This window comes from Rhodnius prolixus, unplaced genomic scaffold (assembly GCF_049639745.1).
Source record: "Rhodnius prolixus isolate KJV_2025 unplaced genomic scaffold, Rpr scaffold_14, whole genome shotgun sequence".
NCBI classification, from domain to species: domain Eukaryota; kingdom Metazoa; phylum Arthropoda; class Insecta; order Hemiptera; family Reduviidae; genus Rhodnius; species Rhodnius prolixus.
Genome location: NW_027411594.1, coordinates 6481758 through 6497889, shown reverse-complemented (window position 1 = coordinate 6497889; position 16132 = coordinate 6481758). Strand labels below are relative to the sequence as shown.

At 29.9% G+C, this 16132-nt stretch overlaps 2 protein-coding genes across 5 annotated transcripts in view; one reads left to right on the top strand and one right to left on the bottom strand.

Moving 5' to 3' along the window:
• The first annotated feature begins 391 nt into the window (after nucleotides 1-391).
• LOC141451796 (cytochrome c oxidase subunit 6A, mitochondrial-like) lies at nucleotides 392-2363 on the top strand. Its single transcript, XM_074123469.1, has 3 exons — nucleotides 392-557; nucleotides 1425-1573; nucleotides 2212-2363. Exons 1-3 carry the CDS (start codon nucleotides 392-394, stop codon nucleotides 2296-2298), a joined length of 402 nt encoding a protein of 133 aa, XP_073979570.1. The 3' UTR covers nucleotides 2299-2363.
• LOC141451772 (transformation/transcription domain-associated protein-like) overlaps nucleotides 430-16132 on the bottom strand; it is a 43750-nt gene continuing 28047 nt past the window's right edge. Inside the window, exons 54-73 of one of the 4 annotated variants that reach the window (XM_074123423.1) lie at nucleotides 15736-15858; nucleotides 15616-15655; nucleotides 15081-15208; nucleotides 14331-14505; nucleotides 14020-14245; nucleotides 13829-13922; nucleotides 13063-13278; nucleotides 12745-12933; nucleotides 12506-12649; nucleotides 12272-12413; nucleotides 11417-11613; nucleotides 11180-11323; nucleotides 8204-10624; nucleotides 7335-7597; nucleotides 7100-7225; nucleotides 6353-6492; nucleotides 5713-5827; nucleotides 4918-5021; nucleotides 1978-4149; nucleotides 430-1318 (exon numbers count right to left, since the gene is read on the bottom strand). In XM_074123423.1, the coding sequence (XP_073979524.1) occupies nucleotides 10547-10624; nucleotides 11180-11323; nucleotides 11417-11613; nucleotides 12272-12413; nucleotides 12506-12649; nucleotides 12745-12933; nucleotides 13063-13278; nucleotides 13829-13922; nucleotides 14020-14245; nucleotides 14331-14505; nucleotides 15081-15208; nucleotides 15616-15655; nucleotides 15736-15858 (1896 nt within the window). In that variant the 3' untranslated portion in view covers nucleotides 430-1318; nucleotides 1978-4149; nucleotides 4918-5021; ... (3 more) ...; nucleotides 7335-7597; nucleotides 8204-10546. The remainder of the gene's footprint in view (nucleotides 1319-1977; nucleotides 4150-4917; nucleotides 5022-5712; nucleotides 5828-6352; nucleotides 6493-7099; nucleotides 7226-7334; nucleotides 7598-8203; nucleotides 10625-11179; nucleotides 11324-11416; nucleotides 11614-12271; nucleotides 12414-12505; nucleotides 12650-12744; nucleotides 12934-13062; nucleotides 13279-13828; nucleotides 13923-14019; nucleotides 14246-14330; nucleotides 14506-15080; nucleotides 15209-15615; nucleotides 15656-15735; nucleotides 15859-16132) is intronic. The other 3 variants (XM_074123424.1, XM_074123425.1, XM_074123426.1) reach the window with 3 other exon arrangements.

The following is a 16132-nucleotide window of genomic DNA, read 5'->3' as shown; positions in this document are numbered from 1 at the left end:
TTGTTGCAGTCTCAATTTGCAAGCTATCCTTTTGTTCTCAAATCACTGTCATGTCTCTATGATCAATGATGGTCATTCTTTTCTTTATAGAATACAGGAATATCTTTTTTTTATAGTCTCTTATCAATTGTCTTTGCTCTGCTTTGATCTGCTTGCATTTGATTTTCTGATAGCCCGCTCTAAAAAGTGTTATTTCTTCAGATGAAAACCACTGGTCTACATCACAGAGTAATAAAATATTTGTGCAAGGAAGGCTAGAAAAGAAATAGCGCTTCAGACGTAGCATGTGACACAAATAAATTTTGCAGATCATCTGTATTAATAAAATATTAATAAAATAAATAAGTAGTTCTGCTTTGTTTTCTACAGTTAAGAAAGAATAAAATCAGTCATGTTAAACATACTCAACAAAATACCTTTTTCCAAAAATAATCCTTCCAATTTTTGTTTATATCCAAAATATTTTAGTTTAAGTGCTAAAAGATTGGAAAAATGTGAAAAAAAAGATCCATTTGCTACCAGACCACCAAAAGATCCATTTGCTACACATGTTCATCGTAAGTGAGATAGTTTGAGAACTTACAGTTATTTCATAAATATAATATGTTTTTTATTACAACATATAAGTATTTTGTCCATTGAGTAAAAAAAGTGGCTGCTGTAAACATAATAGTCCTGGAATGTTCGCCTCCATCCTTCACTAGTACCTAATCTGGGGACTGTACTGCTAAATGTTGTGCTCATAAAGAAAGTCTATTGGTTCATGTCTTAACGTTAGCTAGGGTCCATCTTTTAGCTTGTAGTAAATTGTGCTAATACTTTTTATTAGACGCAGTAACTCCTCAAAATCGTACTGTACTAGAAAAAATAAATGTTCATGAGTTCTGCATCGAATATTGAATCATGATGTGAATTACGAAAAAGAGGGAAGAAATTTACTCAGTGGTTAGTGCACTAAAGTGTCGTCAACTTTAGTTTTCTCCAAATTATTTTGTGGCAAGTTTCCCCACCCAAACTGTTAAAAAGTCACATTCTGATTTAAAAAAAAAAGTGCTGAGAATCCTCCCTCCAAAAAAAAAAACGTAAGCCAATAATTAGAAAGTATTTTTTTCAGATTATTGTATTCGAAATGGTTATAGTACTCTTCTTTACAACTATTCTTATACTAGTTGATAAAAGGCACGATTTTCAGTTGTGAATTCTCGTTTCTTTTGAAATAAACAAGTTATTACTGCATCAGTAGGTTTGTTTTAACTGTTTACAAGAGAGGGTGAAAGTATTAATTCCTGATACCCCTTAATCACCGGCGTTTTTCTACCTGTCAATTAATAAAGTAAGAATTACTTGTGAAGATGAAATCCATAGATTATACTGAATAAACTACCTTCTTAACAGTGTTATATTTTTAATAATTTCATTCGCAGAGGGTTCGTATATGATATATAAAGTACTAGGTTTGATGGTGGGAGTACCAGTTATTGCATTATTCTCTGGATACTTATTATTGTTTTCTAAAGAAGAAAAAGAGACACCACCTTTTGTCGCCTATCCATATCTTCATCACATCACAAAGGTATAGTGCATTTCATTCTCGTATAGAATGTTTCATAAATAACAAATTCATCTTTCACATTTTGTTTTACTTAAAAAAAATACAAAGTTTCGTTAGTTATTTTTCGTCCGTATATGTAGCAATACGGTAATCAAGTGTTATAATACCATATTTGCAAATTAATATTACATCTTTTACTGAAAATAAGGAAGACAGAATCTAAACCAAATATTAGTTAGTATAAAACACTCAAATGGTAATATGAATTCAAACCAACAGTAAAGGTTAGGTTAATTACAAAATCTTAGCTGTAATTCTTTAGAGAAATTAAATAAGATCTAATTTTCGGCGAGCGTTTAGAAATAAACACCGAATTGTATTAAACAGATTAATGTAAAATAAAGAAATAATGATAACTTGCTAACCTTATTATTTATGAAAATACCACAACTGAACACTGTTCCTTGTCGATTCTTCATTTAAGTTGGATACCATTTGAATAGTAAGACCTTCAAAGAAGTAGTGTTGTGTGACACATATTATACAGTACATAACATAATGTATGTTACATATGAAAGTTAGAAAAAAGCATGGTGCACATGCAATTTTTATGGTATCCAAAAGAGAACTCATACTCATTCGTGAGATTTTGTTCACAGAAATTTCCTTGGGGAGATGGAAATCATAGTTTGCTTCACAATCCAAGAAAAAACGCTCTAAAAGAAGGATACGAATCTAGTGAATGAAACAAAAGCGAAAACGTAGCGTTACAAAGTACATATTTTAAATAAATTTACAGCAGCAACCATCACTGAATCTTTATTATTAATTATAATTATCGTAATTTTATTTTTTTTAAAAAGAAAAAATTTACCATTTTATGAATTGAATTGCCTGCGAAAAATCTTGAACTTAACTAACATTGCTGCTTCCATGAACGTGAAGTTTAGAATAAAGAGCTTACGAACTATGGTAATGTTAATTATACAGTTTTAGACTAATAATTTGTTACAAAAATTCCAAATATATTATTGAAATTAACTTATGAAAATGACTTAACAGCAATGGAAAGTTTCTGGTAAACTAGGTAATACGAAGAGGAGATTAAAAAGCTTTTTTTCTTGCAATGTTATAATTATTAATTTGAATTCCAAATGAAAAATGGATACAGAAAAAAGTTAATATAACGATTCTTCGTTTCCAAAGTTTTTTCAAGGTTAGATTTAACAATGTTTTTGAACATACGCACACATGAACAAGTTTAACATTCGTTCAGACAATAGTACACTTCATTACGTTTAAGAACCTATTATATAGGTGAATGCAAATATTAATGAGAATGGTTTTTGAAAAATGCTAGTATAAACAGTAATTGTACCGCTTCCTGGGAGAAGTAGCATGAACTAAAGTTGATTAGTTAATAATTTTCTTTGTTTATTTTAATTACTCTTTCTCTGTGTGATTTTTAAAAAAGTCATTATGGCAATTAGATGGTATTAGGTAAGTGTTAATTAATGATACTGGAAGTGAGCTGAAACAAATTGGTTTTTTTTTAAAATAATGCAAAAAAGAATTTTCCTTGTTGACTGTGCAAAAGTACATCCAGACTATATAAGTAAGTGAAGTTTGCAGGGAGGGGGGCGGGGATTTTATATTTTCTTTATGTATACATGCATGATAACTACTTTTCATATTTGACGTTACGAAGATTTTTTAAATAATTCTTACAGAAGAATTTTCATGTAAGTTGATGTTAGTGAATTTTAGACGAGACTGACTTAGGTTACCATCATACCTTTTTCCTACTTGATTCGAATATTTGTTATTATAATTTTTATTTTTGACTAGATAGCCATATGTGATCATACCTCTTTCATATTTGATGTGAGACTAAAGTAGATATGTTAATGGTGACGAGCGACAGAGCGATCCACTCCCCCCTGACTCACAAGTCGTACTGAAGAGAAATCTAGACTGTTGTAGTTTTAATTCTACCTGGTGGCAAATATGTGAACTAAAATGTGTTTATATAGTGATAAGTCCAGTAAGTGCTGCAACCTTGTGGCCATTTTTTAAACTAATTTTCCTTTATTACTTTTTCAAATGGTTTTTACTTCTTGATTTTCAAAACAAAACGACCCAACACACACAATCTAGGATTGCCTTTCATATTAACCCATCAAATGCAGAAACAGCAGTATTACAGTGAAATTAAGAGACTATTTCCAATTTTTCCAAAGGTTTCCTTTTTTATTCCTTCCACTCTCGCAGCTATTTCTAACCTATTTTCAGGTTTTCCTTTTTTCTTTTTTTTTTAAACTAAACGCTTTTCTTTTTTTCTTTTTTTGAGATGAAAAGGAGAATAAATAAAGACTCTTTTTTAATTTTTTTTTTGTTATACAGCAAAAAAATTAAACATTTTAACATTACATTGTGAAATTAACGTGCACATTGCATGTAGTAAGTACATAATACTTGTTTTATTAATTGATTCTTCACAAAAATTTCCTTGAATAGATGATTTACGTCTATTTCACTTGGGCTTCTACTGATAACCAGTTTTGCAGGCAGTACTCCAGTATCACGAGGTATTTAATCTGAAAATCAACATTATGTACAATCCACAATATTTATGTACTTAAAATAATTAGTTTTTACTGAGTTTAGCTTGAAACAGGAACCTAGAAAAAAAAAGAAACTGATTATGTATTCATAAAAATTAAATAAATGAGAATAAATGAAAGTTTAAATATTTTTTAAAGAATCTAACCCTTTCTTTCAAAGAAAATGAAATATATTTTCTGACGATACAAAATGTTTATCAACGTGGATGAAGAAGATTTAATAAATAGAGCAAATTATTACTGTTGCTACATGATAAAGGGAATATTGGTTATACCGATTGTAATCCCTTTTTACCACACTGTTTTACTGGACAGATGATTTGGTAGGTTATTTAATGTTTATTTTAATAGTGTTAAAGTACATGTTCATGCTACCTAGCGGTAATCACTGGAACTAGTTTCTATGTAATTGCATCTGCCTAGTTCAAGCTATTGCCGCTAGGTAGCATTGGCATGATCTTCATACCTCTATTTTTTCCATTTTTAATTTTAAAGTAAGAACACGAAGTGTAGAATTTCTAATTAGGTTGCCCAATTTCTTTAATTTAATTATAAGGACTTCAATTTCTGATTTTTTTTTTTCTATTTAAATAGAGCAAATACAAAGAAACTACAGTATTCACGAACAACGATTGAACATAGTATTTTTCAATCAAATTAAATCTTTAAGGGAAAGATTTAATTCATCTGAAAAAACGTTTTATCTATTCAAGGTAATGTACAAATAAAAGTAAAGCTTACCTGAAAAATAGCCCAATAAGATAGTTTGGTTTGATTTCCCTGGAATGATGAAATGGATTGCGAAACACCTCAACTTTTGTGGCTGCTGGATTTAAAGAATGGTCCTAAAGAAAGACGAACGAAGATATTATTATTAACAATCATAAAAATTACATTAAAATTCACTAAATTATTTATACCTATTCAATCCTAAGTTAATAACAATATTCAATATTGTAAAATTGTAGCAACAATGCCTCAACGAATAAACGAATTAAACTTGACCAAGAATTGAAATCATTTCCCCTTGAAAAGTAAGTCTTTTTGAAACAATTAAACCATTTCTCATTCAATAACTCATTAAACATGGGTTATAATAGCAGAAGACAATAAGCCCTACCTGCCTATTTGAGATATTTGACTTAATTATTGCAAACAGTTCAGTTTTGAAGAAGTAAAAAGACCAATCACATTATTAAAACTGTCCGGTAGGGCAGTTGTATAATTAAAATTCTGAATGTGTAATCTGTGCAGCACTAATCTTTCTTAATAATTCACTTCAGTAAACCAATTTGATCACTAAAAGGCCCTAAGATGATAAGAGAATCATTAAAAGTGTAAGCACATCCACTTTTTTTAAAAAAACGTACATAAATGTAAGTTAATGTACCTTCTGAATAGTTTGAATTTAGGCAAATCATTACGCTTACTAGGTATCTTATCTATTACTGCATACTTTATTATTTATCTTTAGACAATACGAAATAATATCTTAACTGAGAAACAACAAGCTGTAAGCTGGAAACATGTACTTACTGTTGCTGTTGGAGTTAAAATGTGTTACACTGGTCAAAATGTCAATAATGCCATCAACTCAGTCATTTGTTTGAATTGAACTAGTTTAGAATTACCATTAGAATGTCAAAGAATGCTGAGAACAAAATTAAAAATTATATAAACTATTATTTATACAATTGTTTTCATTGTAATTTACAAATATTTAGGAAAAAATCATTTTTCTATGAGTTAGAATTAAAACTACTGGTGCGAACCTTGCAAAATCCAAGGTCCATAATTCTAGGACGTTATTAAACTTTACATTATTAGTTTAAATTTCATGGAGATTACTCTCTCCTTTAAATGAGAGAAATGTGAATATTTACTTGGAAGTTCATAATTCCTAAATACATAATCGTAATTAGCAATTTACTTTTACAGTAATGAAGACGACCAAAAATTATTAACATGTTACGAACTAAATCTATCTACTAATTACCGTTAAAACATTTTTATGAAACAAAATAATGAATACTAAAATCAACATTATAAAATTACACGCATACACTTAAAATGAATCTACTATCAACTGTCTTGGAAACATGTCAGTTTCATAAACACTTCTAAACACATCAACTCGTAATTAAAAATAAAAGAATACACAAAAAAAGTTGCTTACCTGCAAGAAGTCCTTAACGCAGTAATGATGCAAAAACAATTTCCGAGGAAGTTAACGCTTAATCCAAATAGATAATACAATCAGTTTTTTAAGGTATGCAAAGTTCTCACTTACTTAGTTACAGCAACATCAACTTAAAACTACCAATCATACATAAAAAAACCATCAAATTATGAGGTAAAGGGAATTTTGAACTTTTTAAAATACTGACGATAAAATGTTTATCAACGTGGGTGAAGAACATTTAATAAATAAAGCAAAATATTACTGTAGCTATATGATGTAGAAGTATATTTGTACATAACCGCATACATAACCTTTTTACCCCACTGCCTTACTGGACTGTTATTTCGTTAGGAGGTTATTTAATGTTTATTTTAAGTGTCAAAGTACATGTTCATGCTACCTAGCGATAACCACTGAAACTAGTTCCTTTGTAATTACATCTTTCTAGTTCAAGCTATTGCCGCTAGATAGCATTGGCATGACTTATAAGGACTTCAATTTCTGATTTTTTCTTTGATTTAAATAGAGCAAATACCAAAATAACATATTTATAAATTCCTCTCTCATCACAAGCTATGTATAATAGAACCAACCAATCTTATAAACCATTTTAATAATTATGGGACAATAATATTGGTACAACAAGCGAGGAAAATTCTTAATAAATATCCATAAGATGTATTGATATTTCACTATTTACAAGTGACTAAAATTTCAAAAAGTAAATCAATAAAAACTAACGTTTTTTATAAGAAGTTGAAGATGTGGAGTAAAAGGTTGTCAACAAATCTAATGTTCCTCAGCCATGCTAATCCATTGTATCCATCAATCAACACTAAGTCTTTAATCTTCCGCAATTACTTTATGCTAATATGAAAATACATTGAAGGTGATAATAGATTGGCTCAAAGGTGACTTGAACTTAAATGCACTGCAGTCAAACTTTTATCAAATGACAATATCACTTAATACTTACTAAAAACTTTACTCAGCTCGATACCGAAAATTTGAGTTTTACTATTAATTTTGTCTTACCATTACCACAGGAAGACTTCGCAATCTTTTCTAGAACAAAGCGTCTCAACCTATCTTTGAGATTATTCAATGTAGCGTTTTAAATGTATTTAGTTTATAAATGTGTCCAATATTCAATCAAAACCAGCTGTAATTAATTTGTTATTTTTTTCAGCTCTTAAAGCATTGCTCTTATTAAAGACTAGAATAACTGCAAACGGATTACTGAAACAAAACAGCATTTACAAGGAAATAATAAAGATGCTCCAGATTGCCCAGAAATAAATTTAGTTTAGTGGATGTACCAACGTCTTGGATGTTTAGTATACACCAACGAATTCTGGTGGGATCATTCACAAATTTCTATCGTCACAACTTACGTATTTATTAAATTTTCTTTAAATATACTATTTTTACTAAAATATAATATGAAGTAATTCTTCAATATTATTATACATGTTAAGTATTATAAAATGATATGAAACCATAAAATCAGGGAAACAGGATTTCGCTAGATAAAACATGTCAATACAAGCTCTGGATAGTAAAGATTTAATGAAAGTACGTAATTAAATGTGTACTTTTGTTACATAGAATTGTATTTTACACAAGGTAGGGGAGAGAAGCATGTGATCGTTTATATTTATTAATGCTAATAAAAGTACTGAACTCTTGCAATGCTGAAAAGTACGAGACCTATTTCTTGGTTTAGTAGCTTCTGATTTGTATTCATCGTTTATGTTCATATTTATTCAGACTTGAACACACACACAATCCGAGCGCAACAGAACAAATTACCAATAAATATATCTTTTAAGACAGCAAACTTACCTTTTGTATTCCGTATTCTTTAGGATTTGTACGATGTGGCCATTTCATTAAATGTCATACTCATGGTGGACTAGAGGCTGGTCTTATGATAAAAACCTTGTTGGAAAAAAATAAATCCTTTTCTCTACACATCGAGGACCAACTTAGAGGTGAAACTGTGGTCCAGCTTTTGGCGAAAAACACATGTCATCCTCTTCAGTCATGTCGAAATGATGGGCCTGAATTATAATCACCTCCAGAAGTACTTAGTTAAGATTTAGATAGTCAAAAACCTTTCTTTTTATTATCATCATGAAGAAATGAACGCAATCTAAAGCTGGGTGAAATATGAGGTAAAATACGATTCTGAGGACGATCGAATTGCAGCAACCTTCAATGGTCATTACGAAAACAAGAGAGGAAAAATTTTAAAATTACTTGTAAAATAATTTCATAAAAATAAAGAACGTTATGGACATTTTATATAATTATGTAAAAGATTACTATTTTTGAATAGCTTTTATTGAATATGCAGGTTAAAAAAAAGAGGAAAAAACACTATCAGAATTTCAAACAGAGAAAACAAGAGGAATTATATTCAACATAATATGTGTAAAAAAAAGGACGTTTGCATTATAAAGGTAAAAAAAAGTATTGAAATGATGTGTCTAAACTTATTTGTTAGACGAAGACAAATTGAAAAAACAAAAAAGAAAGTTTTGTTTAGATAAACCTAAATGAAATTACAATTAAAATTATGCGGTTTCTAAGCTAAATTATACATTATTATTATTGAGCCCATGATTATATTTTTGGGGGATTTTAATACATTAAGAGTTTTATTCGTAGAACCTCAGAAGATACTAAACAGTCTTTTAAGTTTATTTCAAAAGGAAAACATTTTCAATTATTTTGAGAGAGAGAGAGAGAGTCAGAAAAACAAAATATTTCAAATCTATAAAATACCCTCTTTTTCCTTTAATTATGCTATGAAAATTCAAATATAAAAATCACAATTGTACTTAAAAAAAAGAGAAATATTTACAATTTATAATCTATTTACAAGTACACATAGGCACACACAAAATTACATTTCCAAAAATTTTGTTTTAAATTATCTTCTCTTATCAGGTACTTGAATGAATCTTATAAATTAATTTTTAAATTAATTTCGTTTTTTGCAGAAGTATTTTTTTATCAACTAATAAATACTACACTTAAGGATCCTATAATATTTATATTTAAGGCGCCTAAACATCAAAGGTTACTGGCGCCCGGAGCTTTTTTTCAGCGCATTGCCAGCCTCCAGACCGTGTTCTCTCGATGACATTATCATCATCGGATAGTAAGCTGGAAGAAGCTCTTAGGAAAAGAAAATCTAAAGGACAGCAGCTAGATTCGAACACCGATCTATGCGTTGGAATCCAGTATTTCGCTAACCACTCAGGAAATCACTTCCCTTTACTTTAATTATTAATACAATTTTTTATATTCTCTTTGCCATAACTAAAATTATGTTAATAACGTACCTGCCGCAAGAATAACCTTAGATTTTGATTTCCAGTGAATCTGAATGGCCCTTGTCTCTGAATAACCCTTCATCATTAACTGACCAAATTAGATGCTTTGATTTCTTAAAATCTAGAAATTGATTTCTAGATATTTTCATCTATCTTCAAAAAGACTAATTTATTAGATTTTGAGTAGGGGTAGTAGTCTGTATGGTAGGAGAAAATTTCAAAAGTAGAAGTGCCGAAGATAGGGTTCACATTAAGAAAGGCTGGGAAGACTTGCAGGATTCTGACACACGTTAAAATTTCCCATTCCTGTAGAAGGTATTGGACTTGTTGAACACAATGCTCTGGAGGCTAGGAAATGGAAATAATATTCTCTAAATAAACCTGATAAATTAATCTTTTGAAGACACGATGAATTCTGAAGGTGGTTAGAAGTGAAATTAAAAACGAAGCAAGGGAATTATCAATAGGTCTGAGGAACCTCCCGCTTTTGTACGTTGTTTATAAAAGTAACAGAAAAAATTAAAAACTAAATTAAATTAAAATTGTACACAATACATAGATCTATATGTACAAAAAAAAATAAAGTTACAGAATATAATATTTTCTTCATTTTTTAAACACTATCCCTTAGTTTTATTGTACTGCACTCTAAAACTTAACATCAGAGACTTAGAATATTATTACCTCTTTCAGAAGCTCTAGTTTCATTTTTTTTTCTTTACCTTCGTATAAGTAATACTTCTTTAAGTCTACTTTTCTTAAACTAATAATAATAAAAAAAAATTATAACAAAAAAAAATCTACAAATGAAATATTACAAAAATCTGGAAGAAAAGCAATTCTTCTACAGCCAAGGATGCCATGCTGGATCCATTCTGCACAGGTTATCCGGGCTTTTGGCTGCAACTACTAATGTGCTCACCTATATTATTAAACATTTTAAAAAAAAATGAATAAATAAACATTAAAATTAAGAAAACTGATCATTTTAAACTGAGCTCTTCGGGCCACTCACATTCGGCTAGTGTGAGAAAATTGCTAAAAGGGTTGTTAGTGAAAAGAAAACTCAAAAAAACTAATAAAGAAACACTACAAGCACTCAAAACAAAAGAAACAAAAAATTTATATATACAAAAAGCGAGTAAGAAGTACAAAATGTAATAAAATTCTTATTTCTGATAACTGAGTATTGTACTCAGTACTTATAATTGCAAGTCTTAGTTCTGTTTAGAATTCTCTGCAATAAAATATATTTGAATACTGCTTATAATACTCATTAATCAAAATTTTTGAATAAAGTACTTAGTATTCGTTAATAAGATTGATTTTCCCCAACCCTAAAGCCAATTACTGTAGTTGACTTCAGAATTCAGAGAAAGGTGTGTATTCACACAGGATTTTTTAGTTTTTGTATCAAAAGCTTAAAAAAAAAAAGGATCTTAATAAGTGGCTTTTAAATTTAACTAAAGCTTCTTGCCTTGCTTTCCGTTCCGTCGAAATTAGTAAGACTGTAAAGCCTCTGGGTGATGGAATTTACTGCATGCGTTACCATGGTGATTATTAGCTCGCCGGCGACATCAGCTGGAGGTGAGGTCAAATTATCATGATCTTCTTCTTGTTTCTGCACAAATGAAATGTACAATTAAATTTTACAAAAACTTATGATTTATACATAAATAACAAGGGGAGGGGAAAAAATTGTATAACTACTCACTTTTTTATGGGCAAAAATCATTTCATCTCTAAGTATAGCACGTAATATGGTTGTAACTTTGAAATTTGGATATACAAAACATCGAGCTGTGGCTATCATACTGGCGGTAAGTGGTCCACTGATACCAGTCTCCGTCAACAGTTCTTGAATGTTTGGAGTCAGTCTGAAGGGTACTGGTCGATTGGCATCTAGTTCTCCTATTTTAAATAACAGTAAGAAAATATATGGGTTAGTTAATATAATTAAGTACAATATTATTAATAGTTTTTGGTGACAGAATCATTGATACAAAAAGAATAGAAATTATTGTCAATTTCAATCATAATTTTTGTATTATTTTTTGCCAAACTTTCAGTCAGGAGTACTTAAAAAGAAAGGACAGAAGACACATCAATCTTCTGTAAAAAATATTATTAAGCCTTGAAGATGATCTAGTCCCAAGTCGAAAGCTAGGCAAACAATAATAAAAAAATTATTAATGAAATCGGCAATAATTTTGATTCCTTTAAAAATAATAAAAGTATGTTCCAAAGCTGCTTGATTTTATCCTGCATGGAAAGCTTGTTTTCTTTAATACAGCAGTTTTCATTTTTTCGATTTTACTATTTTCAAAATCATTCTTACTTTTATGGATTGCAAACGTGGGCAGTCTTTTGATTTTGAATATCCACGGAGACTTCATAAAATCATTTTATTAAGCTTAGCAAGTTATTTACTAACATGAACTTTTTTTTTTCCAGCAAAATTCATTTCAGGATTAGGCAATGTGCCAGGTTTAAAGAAAATAGATTTGGAAAAAAAAATAAAAGGAAACTCGTCCTCTAAACAGCTAAAAAAAAAAAATAAAAATATTACCTTTAGAATCCTCAACATCGAATTTAAAATAAGAAACGTTCAATAGCCCAGAATCTTGATGAATGTAAAGCATATCTGGATTTAGTCGGGTCAGATGCAGCACATATTCACAAAAACAGGCTAAGGATAATTGTAAAGTCACCTGTGAATTTGAAGAATTCAATCAACAAAAATTTGAATTTAAGGTAAATCTTAAGAAAAATATTTACAAAAATACAAAAAATAATTACGCACCATTTTTCTAAAAGTCCAGAAATCAGTTGGCGAAGTATATGTCTTCAGGGCCCAATCTCTCAACAAATTCCTATCGATCATTGTGGTCTGGACATCTTTCAATATTTCCTTCAATATCTGATGACTAGCTTGCATACCTCTTGCCTGTATTGGGTTCAATACGGAACAAGACCATAATCGTCAGATATAAAGTTTGGAAAACTAAAAAATTATATATAATATATATTTTTTTTTTGTACCTGTATACTTGCTAGCTTTTCATAATATTTAGTGACTGGAGCATCATGTTCTATATTGTGACTGGAACAAGCTGACTTGTAAATGTCCAACAATGAAATCGATGCAGGATTATCTTCAACCAGCCTCATCTGAGGTGAAACTGCTACAACTCTTGGTACAGTCATGTGTAAAAATCTTCTAGAGGTTTCCTAATAATCATGGATAAAACATAAACGTGTAGAACGATATTTTTAAAAGAAACTAGTACAACAAATCAAAATAACTAAATAAACGTAAAATAATAATAATAATAATAATAATAAGAATAATAATAATACCTTTTGCTTCCCGAGATAATGATTCAACATTCTTAACAACTGTAAAACTCTTTCTTCTCGGCGAGCGTCACCTAATCCTGAATCATTTACTACCAGATATGGGTAGATTTTACCATTGTGTCCCCTTATGAAGAGTCTCCGTGCGGCTGTATTGTGTTTCTGTACAATTTCCACTCTTGGCATAAATCTGGAGATCCTCACGTAATAATGGGAGTGCTGTTTATTATAAAAAGCAAAGTATATTGTAATGAAATTTCAATTAATATTTAAAAAAGAGAAAAAAGGCAAGTTATTAAGTAGGTACACTAAATATTCTTAAGTAAGATTTGATTAATTACGAACAATAGTCGAAAAAGGTAATAATCAGGTCGTGCTAACAGAGGATTTATCCTTCGTTGGGATTTAGTTAAATCTTAAACTAATACCTTGTGTTTGACAAAAGCAAAGGTCAACATCCTCAGAAGATTTGAGGGCATCGAGAATTAGACTATAGTGTGGATATTCCTCACTGCCGTTCCTCTATCTCATGATTTTTTGTTTTGTCATATTCAGAGAGAAAGTAAAATGTTGGACTTATAATAAAAAAACAGTCGGCAAATTTCTTTTGATTTGGAGAATCAGGACTAATCCTATTGGAGATAGTTATTTCCACACTTCAACCAATAAAAACATTAACCAATATATTTTTCGTACAAAAATTTCCAATAAAATTTATTTCTTCCTTCTTAAAGAACTTTTTAGAAAACGACCAAAACAATCCACTTACTTTAGGTAATAAAAATTCTCCAGGAATTTCAATTTCAGCTATTTGAAGATTGAAGTTACTAATAAATCTGCATTTCTCTTCAATTAAGAACGATCTAAAAAATGATTACATAAAAGCAAATCAATATTGATACACTTAATTTAACAACTTAATAAACAATAATTAATAATAATCATAAAGAGCGTACTTACTTAGGTAAAAGTTTAGTTTTCGCCTCTAAAATCTTGATCCATTTCTTTAATTTATGGATTAGATTTTGTAATTTCATCGCACCAGGTACTGAAAAATCAAAATCAGCACTGAACTGTACTTTCATCTTCTGGAAAACCGGATCTTGTTTAGTGACTTCAGCTCTTCTAGCTATACTTTCCGAAGCTGAACTACTAACTGACGAATTCTCTGAGCTAGCAATATTTTCTGTAAAAAATAATAACAGAAATAATTAAAAATTCACCTTCTTTTAATGAAGAATATTTTGGAATACTTATTCTTTTTGACTTACCAATTCCAATACCAAAAGTAGACACTAACTTTTTGACAAAATGTAGCATATGTGGTGTTATAGTGGCATCAGTGACTGCGCCTCGATTTTCAAATGCAATGAAGTAGCATTTTGCCAATCCTTGCCTCAGCTGACGTAATACCTCCTCATAGCAACTTTCTCTACACCAAACCAACTAAAGAAGAGAAAAAACTTAATTATTTATTTAACAGAAAGAGTGAATAGAGTATAAAATGGGCTGTGGACAAAAGATTGCGTCCGACTTAAGGGCATGCTTCTTTTTTCATGTTTCGATATGGTTTAGAAGGTTCAGCCATCACCAGAGTCTGCTTTGGGAAGCTAATGTTGACTTTCAAATTGTAATGACACTCTATTAGAGATTATAATTTTAAAAAACAAATGACATAAAAACCCACTGGTCTTCCTTTTACTTAATTTCTGCTGGTTTCTTATTATCTACTGATTCAGAATTGTTTGTACTATTTCATTTTTCTAATTATTATGCAGCTGGTAAAACCGTACAACAATACACTGAAATAACTCTAGACTTGAGGGAATTATTAAAAAAGTTATATTATCATCATATTAAGTTATCATAGCTAATACAGTTTATTGCAAAATGACTGCTCCTGTAAATAGATAAATATAAATCCAGAAACCAGTCAAAACAAAACAAAAAAAAATCTCAGGATATAAGCACAAAAAACTTTTTTTAGATTATGTATTAATAAATATTTAAAAAACACTGACCTGATCAACAATTCCTTCCAAAGAGACTAGCACTGTAGGATGGGTATCTCGTTGCATGTGCATAATCTTACAACATCGCCACATGGAAGGAGTGGCTCGGATAGGACCTGCTCCATCACTACCGCCTCCTAAATTAGACAATAAATTTTGTTTTACAATAAATATGTCTGCCTATTGCTCAGATTACTACTATTTAATGGTACATTATTATTATTAGACTTCATTTTGCGGCAATTAACGCAAGTAAATTTTCTGGAAATTTAAAATTTATACGAAAGAAGATTATTGAATTCACTATTACTGTGGAAAGTGTAATTTGCTTCTGTTTGTTCTGTTTGCTTCTGTTGACGTAATAGCTTGTCACTAAAATTAACATTGCAAAAGTAAAGTTTAAACTAAAGTTACAAGGAACTGTAGAGAGGAGCTTGTAAGAGAGGATTCATCAAAGTTATAGATGAATTTTTCGGAACACTACTGGTTTAAATATACTAGTATAATATATGTACTTAATGTTTACGGTTTAAACTGTACATACCTTGCTGTTGATCAGCAGGTTTTGCTGAAGTACTGGCGGTCTAAATAACAAAAATAAATAGATAAATAAATAATAATTATTATTATTTCAAGAGAATATTTAATGAATACAAAGGTTTACCTGCTTTCCAGCAATAGCCGCAGCCAATTCTGCACTTTTATATCTTTCACGCTGTTCAATTTTCAACGTTAAATATAAAGTCCGCAAAGGTAAATAAACTGCTTGAGGAAACATTCGACCGACCTGAAATTACAAATATTTTCTTTGATATATATATATATATATATATATAGTTTATATATCATTCTAAACAAGACTATTTATGTCTTTTATATAAATAAACTTTTTTCATATAATCTCCTGTCTTATACAAGCTCAGAAGATCGCATGGTAACTGACGCCCGAACTAGAAGAAAAGGAGGGGATGGTATGATTTAATCTTAAAAATCTGAAATTCACCGATAGCGTTCTAGCTATTAAAAAAGTAAACAATGGCTCCAATTCACTGAGTTTAACG

What these genes read in the sequence shown, in the direction of transcription:
- LOC141451796 (XM_074123469.1), top strand. Translation starts at nt 392, where the DNA reads ATGTTAAACATACTCAACAAAATACCTTTTTCCAAAAATAATCCTTCC. An exon ending in ATTTGCTACACATGTTCATC is followed by an intron (nt 558 to 1,424) that starts GTAAGTGAGATA and finishes TTTCATTCGCAG; the next exon opens with AGGGTTCGTATATGATATAT. An exon ending in ATCTTCATCACATCACAAAG is followed by an intron (nt 1,574 to 2,211) that starts GTATAGTGCATT and finishes TTTTGTTCACAG; the next exon opens with AAATTTCCTTGGGGAGATGG.